General features: G+C 41.5%; 1 protein-coding gene across 1 annotated transcript; it reads right to left on the reverse strand.

The window, feature by feature from the left end:
• Nucleotides 1–4,296: 4,296 nt before the first annotated feature.
• VSTM5 (V-set and transmembrane domain containing 5) lies at nt 4,297–10,414 on the reverse strand. The gene is made up of 4 exons (XM_077822718.1): nt 10,102–10,414; nt 6,027–6,356; nt 5,798–5,935; nt 4,297–4,340 (listed from the first exon to the last, which is right to left on the reverse strand). The coding sequence occupies exons 1-4, from the start codon at nt 10,412–10,414 to the stop codon at nt 4,297–4,299; spliced, it is 825 nt and encodes a 274-aa protein (XP_077678844.1).
• Nucleotides 10,415–11,288: the final 874 nt, after the last annotated feature.

The following is an 11,288-nucleotide window of genomic DNA, read 5'->3' on the forward strand; positions in this document are numbered from 1 at the left end:
TTTCCTATTTCTCTTATTCTGTTTTGTTCGCTGATGTCCAACATCAGTACTATATGCACTTGGATTGTCTTAGTGATCAACTTCACATTTAAGGCTTAAATCTTTAAGGATAAAGCCACAAAAGCAACCAAAATGTTCACACAACAAAAACTGCAGACTGTTCTGTAACGTTATCAATATTATGCTGTATGTATACATGGTCACTGTAAAGCACTTTGTGAGGAAGGATGCTATACAAACAGACCAAAACTCAAGTCCTCTTTGTGCCATATGTTGTTTTTTCTCATAGTCAAAGATTTTCCCAATGTATGGTGTACTTTCTGCAAGAATAAATTTCAGATACACTTCTCTTTTTTCAGGGGATGAAGCTCTAGACACTAAATCTCTGAAGTAATAAAGACTTGTCCACATCCTTGCAGTCTATTGTAGCAGATATGAGGGAAAAAAGGAATCCCTATGATGCCCCCTGAATATGATATGTACTCAGTGGGTGCCAGTGAGGAAATTAATACAATATAGCCTGAAAGACACTGGTAGTTAAATCTTTTATAAAGCTTATTTGTGTGTTTTTCTTTTATGGCTCAGATACTTTCTTGTAGGCCAAAATTTGTAGTCTATTTTCTAGTTATTCCTGGTTTGGTCTGCTCTACTTAGCTTTAAGAGAAGGGGCAGTAGGAATATCCACAACATAAAAATGTAGCGCAATTTTATCATTCAAGTAAATTTTGTATTTTATTGCTTCTGTGATTTTCACCTATAAATTAGGCACATATATTTGTGAAATGGATTTTAAAAGTAACAAATCCTGAAGGCTTCAGCAGTGAGAGTCTTGCTTTACCGATATTAAGGTGTGTCAGTGCTGCAGTCAGGAAGATTTGGAATCACATTATCCATTAGTGAAACACAGTGCAGCACAATAGCAAGTGATGGATACTAAGAGTCCAGCCGAAACTTCAGGGAGCAGGCAAAACGTAATAACCTGAATCAGAATCTGGCTAGAACAGTAAGGCTTCCTCCTGTGTCTGTGTCCACCCCTCTGCTTTACAGAAAACGCCATGGGATTTTTCGTGACTGCACTTGGGTAAACTTAAAGTTTATGTTTCATCTGAAAGTTGGCAACTCAAGTAGCATAATCCTCCTCCCTGCTGGCATGTTGATTCAAAACCAATGGGGAAAAATCCCACTTCCTGAATCCTTAACAATACTTCCTGTACACTTGGGTGTTGCTTGTAGGTCTGCCTGATTCCAGATCTGTCCTTACGCTGTATGGTGGCAGGACTGCATGATGTTACATGTTTGTTTTTCTTTCCAAGTTGCTTAGCAGGTTACAGTTTTGAATGCATTCTTTCATGTGTTTCAGGTACCATCTCTGCAGACCACAGCAACTCCCCTGAAACTTATGACATTCTTTTTGTGATGTTTTATTACAATGATAAAATCTAACATGAAAGGAAGTTTTTTCTAGTGGTTAGGACACTAGTCCAGCATGTGAAAGACCTGGGTTCAAGTCCCTATTCTATCACAACCCTCTTATGTGACCTTGGGCAAGTTACTTAAGGCCAGCTTTTTAAAGGTATTTAGATGCTTTAAGAAGCAGATAGGTGCCTACTGGGATTTTCAAAAGTGCCTCACTTCCATTGATTTCAATTTGTAAAATGGCAATAATAGCACTTCCCAACCTCCCAGAAGTGTTGTGTGGATAAATACATTAAAGAGCATGAGGAACTTAGATACTATGATAATAAGGACCATATAAGTATTTAAGATTATAGATATCAGTTCAGATACAGACTGATCTAGTGCGTCTCATCATTTTCAAGGTTTATTTCATAATGTAGTATTCCTCTCTTCTTACAAAAACAAGATACAGTACTGTAATTTAGAGTTTAATGCTTTTAAACTTAAGTAAACAAACTTTTAGTGCTTTCTGTTTCAAAGAGCCAGTATTATTCCACCCAGAAGACCTATATAATAACCTTAAGTGCAGCACACAAATACAGTCCAGTATTTGTTAGTTCATTTAATATTTGCTTACAAAAAATAAAAGCAAAGGACGCTTTGCTGTAATTTAAAACGTAAATTCTGAAAAAACACCACCACCTTGTTAAGCAGCTCTCCCATACAAGGTAGACTCAATCGTTCCCTGGCCTGAGTTTGTGGAATCCATGGCACTTTGTACCCCTCTGGATTAAGCTCCATGTCACTTTTTGACCCCACCAGAAATTTTCTGACTGTTCTAATCATAGTCTATTGACGGTGTCACCTTCTGTACATTTGCATTGTTCCTTGTTTAAGAACTTTCCATAAGATTGTTAAGTGTGCATTGAGATCATGGAACAATCATAGAATCACAGAACTGGAAGGGACCTCGAGAGGTCATCTAGTCCAGTCCCCTGCACTGAAGGCAGGACAAAGTATTATCTAGACCATCCCTGACAGGTGTTTGTCCAATCTGCTCTTAAAAATCCCCAGTAATGGAGATTCCACAACCTCCCTAGGCAATTTATTCCAGTGCTTAACCACTCTGACAATTAGGAAGTTTTTCGTAATGTCCAACCTAAACTGCCCTTGATGCAATTTAAGCCCATTGCTTCTTGTCCGATTCTCAGAGGTTAACAACAATTTTTCTCCCTCCTCCTTGTAACAACCTTTTATGTGCTTGAAAACTGTTATCATGTCCCCTCTCAGTCTTCTCTTCTCCAGACTAAACAAACCCAATTTTTTCAATCTTCCCTCATAGATCATGTTTTCTAAACCTTTAATAATTTTTGTTGCTCTTCTCTGGACGTTCTCCAATTTGTCCACATCTTTCCTGAAATGTGGCACCCAGAACTGGACACAATACTCCAGTTGAGGCCTAATCAGCGCGGTGTACAGCAAAACAATTACTTCTCATGTCTTTTTTACAATACTCCTGCTAATACATCCCAGAATGATGTTTGCTTTTTTTCAGCAGTGTTACACTGTTGACTCATATTTAGCTTGTGATCCACCATGACCCCAGATCCCTTTCTGCAGAACTCCTTTCTAGGCAGTCATTTCCCATTTTGTATGTATGCAACTGATTGTTCCTTCCTAATTGGTGTACTTAGTGTTTGTCCTTATTGAATTTCATCCTATTTGCTTCAGACCATTTCTCCAGTTCATTTTGAATTTTAATCCTAACCTCCAAAGCACCTGCAACCCCTCCCAGCTTGGTATCATCCGCAAACTCTCTGTGCCATTATCTAAATCACTGATGAAGACATTGAACAGAACGGGATCCAGAACCGACCCCTCCGGGACCCCATTATGCCCTTCCAGCATGACTGTGAACCACTGATAACTATTCTCTGGCAACGATTTTCCAATGAGTTATGCACCCATCTTCTAGTAGCTCCATCTAGGTTGTATTTCCCTAGTTTGTTTATGAGAAGGTCATGCAAGACAGTATCAAAAGTCTTACTAAAGTCAAGATATACCACATCTACCACTTCCTCCCTATCTATAAGGCTTGTTACCCTGGCAAAGAAAGCTATCAGGTTGGTATGACACAATTTGTTCTTGACAAATCCATGCTGACTGTTATTTATCAACTTATTATCTTCTAGGTGTTTGCAATGTAAACAATCATAAAGAGACTGAGTGATGGAACTTCAACCATGGGGTCATTGGCTCAAATTCACTTTTGTCTCATGATGAATTATAATAGTCTTCAGAGGCTTCAGCGAATTCTTTTTGCCTGAAGATAGCAGCATAATATGTAGTATACAGTATACTGTCCTTAATTTTTTTAAATTAATAATTTAATACATTAATGCATAATTACGACATGTGAAAGAATGTTGAGGTCTAGTCTGCTGCCTATTTGTGATGGGAAACTTGCATTAGCTGGGATGCTTATTAGCACAACAAATGTCTGTTAAGACCCTAACCAAGTCCTCTTTATATTTCCCAGTATTACGTAGCCAATGTAGTATGATCGGTTTGTTTTTTTGAGAGAGATACAGGCTATAGATCTTATTATATAGACCATAAATAGTGCCCAAGCTCAACAAAGAAAGCAGTCTGTTCACTTTGACCTTGTCCAGTGTAAATGGTAGAACTGAAATCTTCACAGTTGCAAGAGGCTCCATACATACAGCTCTGATTCCATCTCCAATTGACGTTCATCTTATTTCCAAGTCAGGAAGTTTCTATATCGGTCATATTAAAAAAAGATTGTATAAAAACTTTACCTTTTGTGGGTTCCCCCCCTTTCCTTTACCATTATTTTTTCTTGAGGTAGAAATGTTATTTGTTATGAAATGTTCTTGGCTAACACTCAATGGTTTGCAGTTCAATCTCTTCAGCTGTTCTTTCTGCAAATAAAAAAAGAAATGTATTGATCTGAAAATCAATTAGAAGATCAACATTCCAAAATTAACAATCCACCTAATGTTAATATCAGAGCTGCTCTGAACCTTTTGTCATTAGTACAAACTTGCTCAGACATGATTACTCTGGGATTGTATATTATTTTTTAAATTTAGTAAAGGTATTTAAAAATATTTCAGTTAACCACATACACTGCCCCTCACCATGTTTAAAAACATAAACGATACTGGCTTCTTCAAAGAGAAGACCACTAAGATACCATAATCTGTTGTGGCTGACTATACACTGTCATCCCCAAATTTGGCCAGCCAGATAAGGGTTGCACTTTACTCTGATGTTTACAAAGCTCTGGCTCTGGCAGAATGCCTGCACTGGCTCGTTTCAGAGCGGGTGGACCTTCTCTGAACAAACTCCTTAAATCAGGACTCACAGCAAAAATAGCATTAGATTGCAAATTCCTTGATGGAAGATGGGGGAAGGGGTGGAATCTCAGAACTGAGCTCTATTTAGACCATTCCCATGGGTGAGGTCCTGAAGCTGATGGATCATTGGGTTGGTCTGATACAACAAATTTTGTTTCCTGTTGAGTCAAATATCCTATTTTCTGCATCTGTGCCCACAGGGGAGTATGTTGTACAAAATGGCCGTCCCCTAAGAGGCTGAGTAAATGTTCAGCTTAGGTAAACCATGGCAATGTATATTTAGTGCACATAATGAAAGAGTTTTCAGCTGCAACAGCAGTTACAGAAATACGTTGTGTATGTATGAAAACCTTTTGGGGTCTTACAAGCATAGAAGTAAGAGATGAAAGAGACCTACTGGACCAAATTTATCCCTTCTATAACTCATTGACTTCAGCAGAGTTAAAAAAAAAGATGATTTGGACCACACTGCCTCAGAACTTAAACTTTCTTTATTTGTGTGGTAAAAGGTCTATTTTTCCTGCTTGGTCACAATTAAAAAATTTAAATTGTACCCAGATAGGCAAAAATACCGACTTTTTACCAACAGGAAAAAGCCACTGGAAGGTCTGCACTGAGAAGGAAGATGGTTGAGGGCCTCAAACTAGTGAAGGGTTGGGTAGGACCTGGGTACAGAAGGAAGCATATTCTCTGTAGCATAATCTGGTATCATCTCGGCTTGTTACTCAGCCAGTACAAAAGTTGCCTGAAGCGTTGCAATTCAGAGTTGTTCCTGACAGTACATTTCCTAGTGTTTTTTTTTAAAAAAAGTCTAATTATAAGTAGGACTTTTAACAATAGCGAGCAGTCTTCACTGGCCTACATTAGAGGCTTGATCTTGAGGATCAGTAACTCTCATTGAAGTCAGTGGGAGGTATCGATGCTCAGCACCTCCCAGGACCAAATCACAAGTGAACAAATGTTCATAATTTAGGCATGGAAATCTCATTACATGATGATGTCCACACTCAGAAAATTACCTTTAAGCTTGTCTCTCTTATTCTGGAATAGATGCACAGATTTATTACAGAACCACATGCAGCAGACTAAAACTGCAGACACAGCAGTGAGAAATGCAAAGAAGACAGCTACAAAATGTAAATCTTCATAGATAATCTCTAAGGGGGGAAAAACATAACATTATGAAGTTGGTCATGAGCACATATATATTTAAATGGTAGAATAAAAGAACTACTGATTAGTTCATACCATAGACAGTTAATACGATGGTGCCGTAGATGTTCGTTCCCAACTCTTCTGTTATGGTGACAACATAATAGCCAGCATCTCTCACGCCTACGTTCAGAAGCTGTATAGAGCCATTTTCATAAGTATTCACTCGGTCCTTGTAACTTTTGGATATGTTAGTATAACTCCCCGGTTTCCACTCCACAATTTTGTTGGTGCCCCAACTCGATACATGCTTCCACTCAATGGAGACTATGCCTTTGCAAGAATATTCAACAGAGAGGAGAATATTTTGTGCCACAGTGGCGTTTATGTTGGGTTGCGGGACTAATAAAGATACTCCTCCTTGGGCTGAAAAACAAGGGAGGGTTGGGCAGTGAGTGCTGATGCAGTACTACAGCAAGCATGACTTATAGTGAGGGCAGTTCATACATTATTTTAGAGTGATCAGCATGACAGTGGCTAATGGTCAGGAACAGATCAGATTTCAGACTAATGCCAGGCTTAAACAATACTGTAGCATTCCTCCTTTAAGGTAGAGGGAAGAGAGGTACAGATTTTCCTAAGTGACTAGTGATTTTATTATGTACCTCAGTCTTTGGGTGCCCAACTGGAGACACCTTGGTGGTGCCTAAGGATGGATGCTCAGCATTCTCTGAAAACTGGGCCCCTTTAAGGTGTCTCAAGTTGGGAAGCCAAAATCACTATTTACTTTAAGAAACTGTTATTTTTGCTTCCTGGTTTGTTTTCAGTTTATCTATCTTAGGAACTTATGTGGTCCCATCACGGTAGTATCAGACTGTCTCACAATTTTTTCATGTATTTATCCTCACAACATCTCTTTGAGGTACGTAAGTGTAATAATTCCACTTTACTGAGAGGGAACTGAAAGACTAAGTGACTAACCCAAGGTCACAAAGGAAGTCTGTGGTAAAGGAAGAAACTGAACTTGATTGTCCCAAGTCCAGCACTCTAACCCTGAACCACCCTTCCTCTCCATAAAAACAGAATCAGGAGTTTTCAGGCTTTTCAGAGCGTGCACCACACCTTAATACACAGATTGTTTCATGTATGACCTCTCATTACGTCCGTGATGACAATCACATCCCAGTGGCAACTAGAGAAAATGCAGACATGCAAAAGTAATCTTAGGTTCATGTATTTTAAACTTCTTTTAATACAGTTTAGCAGCTGGAAATGAGGAAGATGAGGCATCACAAGGTGACCAGCCAGCTCTTTTTTGCAACGTCACTAAGTTCTTTGCTGACCACAGTTTGGGAACTATGAATCTATAGACTTTTCAATGTGCAATAGCTAGATGGCTCTGCTTCTCCTGAGGACTAAGAGAAAACAATTACGCAAACAAAAAGCTTCAATTTTCCCTTGGATTAGGGATGGGTGCTGTTGTGGGGAGATTGTGGTGTTTAGAAGTTGCTTGTAATTATTAGAATTGGGAGCTGGGAGTCTGAAAGGACAGGAAACAGGAAGGAGGAGGAGGAGCTGAGGGGTTGGGAGAGAGAAAAGAGGGTGCAGCAGCAGCTTGGTAAAGAGGTTTCCACTTTGAAAATAAAGTCCTGTTGAAGCTTGTTAGTACCTTGCCTGGTTGATACAGCAGAGATGCAGCTTCCTCTTAAAAATCAGATGCTCACGCAACTGATTAAGTTTAAAAGCAGCCATTTCAGGTGAATTTCAATTTCTCCCCTTCTCTCTCCCAATTGTCAGAGAAAAACAATCAGCAAACACGTTGTCTCCTTCCCTTTACAGCTCGAATTTCCTTCTTCTGGAGTTTGGCAAAGAGATATACATGCTTATGTGCTATATTGCTACAATTTTAAAATGATTTAGAAGAGATTTAGCAGACCAATTTGATTATAGAAAAAGCAACGGCTACCTGCCAATGGAACTGAAGTTAAAATCCATCCTCAGCAACAGTTAGGGAAAATTCTTCTATCAAAGAAAACCACCTGTGGATTTTCCTACTGTTTACAGATTGCACCACACAACAATGAATCCCATTTCAGGTCATCGTCCACTTATCACATGAATATGGGTGTTGTGGTTTTGGCTATGGGATCTGGATACTGTGGATTTGGGGGGGAAGGGGAGGAAGGAAGCTGAGAGATCAGGGGTAGGGGAGGAGAGAAATAATCCAAAAAGCAGACATTCAATTGAATGGAGAAACCTGAAGACAGCACTGCCTAACAGTGACTTTGGGCTGATACTGTGTGATTGTAATGTGATATAGCAAGCAACAAAAGGCCAATGCAATTTTGGGCAGCAGAGACAAAGGTATCATATTACAGAGAGGGAGCGGGCGCCTTATTATTGACTAACTGGAGAGAATTCAGAGAAAAGCAACAAAAATGGTCAGAGGGCTGGAGGGCATTTAAACCAAGATGGGACAGTGCACAAGTAATTGTACTATTCTAGGGAACAATCCTGCACTGGCCAAGGGTGCGTCTAGGTCACCTACTGTAATAGTTTGGTTCCCTCTCTATTTTCTACATCCAGTAACAATGACCTTCGATTGCTGTAACCAGCACTTTTAAAACTTTCCACCCAAAGGCCTCGAACAATAGGAGTTTCTCTCTGGTGTTTAAAACGTATATATTGTCTGGAGCCCGCTAAGAGTCTGATTGTGCAGCCCTTACTTGCCAGTGAGTATCACTTACTCATGAGAATATTCTCATCTTTGGGGATCAGCTCTGTAATTATGATCTGCTTGGTAGTCTTAGGCTGCATTTTCCAGCACTTCAGTCTCGATTCCCATTTGTTTGAAAAGGACTGAGGCCACGTCTACACTACGAACTTTGGTCGATGCAACTTATATCAGCATAAAGCCGCCGCAGGTCGTATATTGCTTGTGTGCATGCATACTTGTGGTGGCGCTGTGTGTAGTCCCCAGGAGTGCTTTTGTCAGAGGACCATGGTTAGGTATCCTAGTGTGCAACCTGCAACCATCCAGCTCACTGTCTTTTGGGGAATTTGGCAATGCTTGATGGAGCAGAAAGAGTAGCTCAAGGGTAACTGGGCGCAAAGGGCCAACTTCTCAATGTGCAACTGTCTCCATCCCATAGTGTCATCTATATCTGTAATTTTTGTGCTTTTTAAAAAATCTCAGGAACCTGCAGAGCCCTCTTTGTGTCTGCCATCTCTGATTGAAGCATGGAGCCTGTGCAGCTCTGTACTATTGTCATAAGCATTGAAAGCACAGGATGCAAATCCACCAGTATTTGCAGAGCCATAAGAAGACCGGAATCAGTGTGGAACATGATGATTTCTTGGAGGACGGATTGTTGTAAGACAGAGCAAGAACCAATTCAAGGTTGTTGATAGTGTTCACAGAGCAGCTGCAGACGGTGGAGTGCCACTTCTGGGCCCAAGAAATGAGGACTGACTGGTGGGATCACATCATAACGCAGGGGTGGGATGACGAACAGTGGCTGCAGAACTTACAGATGTGCAAGGCTACATTCCTGGATCTGGGTGCTGGGTTCATTCCAACCGTCCAGCACAAGGACACCAAAATGAGAGCTGCACAGACAGTGGAGAAGCGAGTGGCGATCATGCTGTGGAAACTGGCAATGCCAGATTGCTACTGGTCAATGCAAAATCATTTTGAAGTCGGAAAATCCACTGTGGGTGCTGTTGTCATGCAAGTGTGCAGGACCCATTAATCATCCGCTGCAATGCAGGACTGTGACTCTCGGCTTTGTGCAGGACAGAGTGGATGGATTTGCAGCAATGGGGTTCCTGAACTGCATGGGAGCAATAGATGCCACATATGTCCCTATTTTAGTACCAGACCACCTTGTCACAGAGTACAACAGAAAGAGCTACTTTTCTGTGGCTATGCAAGAACTGGTGGATCACCAAGGAAGCTTCACCAACATCCCTATGCCCAGTGCCCCCCGTACCCGTTATGCCCAGCACCCCCCCCCCCACAAATTCCCCCACCATAAAGGCACAGTGCCTTGCACACCAACACCGCTGCCCAACACCCCCCTATAGCCCCACCACAACTGCCCAACACCCCACACAGAACCACCCACTCCCTAGTGCCCCAACACACACAGATCCCGGGAATCACTCAAACCCCTTGGGAGCAATGCAATCAGCCAGGCCTCCTCTACCTCTGCCTCATCCTTGCTGTTCACCCCGGGGGCCTGTGGCTCAGTCTCCTTGGAGGTATCCATGGTGGTCTGTGGGGTGGTAGTGGGGTCTCTCCTATGTATGTCATGCAGCTCTTTGTAAAAGCAGCAGGTTTGTGGCTTGGTACCAGATTGACTGTTGGCCTCCCTGGCCTTCTGATACGCCTGATGCAATTCCTTTGCTTTCATGCAGCACGAGTGCTGGTCCCTGTTGTACCCCTTCTGCATCCCCCATGCAATCTGCTCATAGATGTCCATGTTTCTACAGCTTGTCCATATCTGTGCTTGTGGAGCCGCTTCTCCCCACAGGCGCAGGAGATCCAATATCTCCTATCTACTCCAAGCTAGAGCACATCTGGAGAGTGTAGCCGGCATGGTCAACTGGGCAGTTGTACGTAACAAAGGAGATCTGCTAGATGTGCTCGCCAAGCTGGACAATCAGGAAAAGGCATTGCAAAAACTTGTGGGGATTTAAAGCGGGGAGCAAGGGGGTTTCCAGTCTCCATGACCCCTGGGCAATGGAGTTCACAATTGTGACCAGAGTGGTCAGTGTCAGGCATTGTGGGACAGCTGCTAGAGGACTGTTAGGGTCAACATAAGTAATGCAGTGTCTACATTCTCACTGCATCAACCTCAGTACATCACTCATGGCTCAACACCACTCAGAGAGGTTGTGTTACTGCATCGCTGTAATGGGGTACTTACACTGGTAGGAGACAAATTAAGTGTAGACACATGAACAATTAGGTCAATGCAAGGCAGCTTATATTGACCTAACTTTGTAGTGTAGACCAGGCCTGAATGACAATCTCCTGAATTTTCTGGATCAGAGGTGCGGAGTCAACTTGATTATCTACTGTGTTGGCTCCTTGACATCTTTAACAGTTCTCACTTATAACTGGAAAAACTAGGTGTGGCTATAAACCTATGTAACTAACGCTATAATGTAAAAGGCTGTTTGTTTTGGCAGGCATGGGTGAATATCTGCCAGTGGGTGGGGTTTTCACATATACTCTCCTGGCAAACACCTTCAGTGTTTAGCTCATACCTTACACATATGTGGGTTTCTGCTTACACATTTTATCTACCATGTGCCTCTTGGTTGTCTCATTCTGAAACAGTTTACTAGCTA

The sequence above is a fragment of the Eretmochelys imbricata genome, chromosome 1, assembly GCF_965152235.1.
Source record: "Eretmochelys imbricata isolate rEreImb1 chromosome 1, rEreImb1.hap1, whole genome shotgun sequence".
NCBI lineage: Eukaryota > Metazoa > Chordata > Testudines > Cheloniidae > Eretmochelys > Eretmochelys imbricata.

Excerpts from the sequence above, each read along its gene's own strand:
- VSTM5 (XM_077822718.1), bottom strand. The coding sequence starts at position 10,414 with ATGGACATCTATGAGCAGATTGCATGGGGGATGCAGAAGGGGTACAAC. Across the intron at positions 6,357-10,101 it reads GATTGCATTGCTCCCAAGGG|CCCAAGGAGGAGTATCTTTA; the intron begins GTTTGAGTGATT and ends CTTGTTTTTCAG. Across the intron at positions 4,341-5,797 it reads TAAGAGAGACAAGCTTAAAG|AAAGAACAGCTGAAGAGATT; the intron begins GTAATTTTCTGA and ends TTTTATTTGCAG.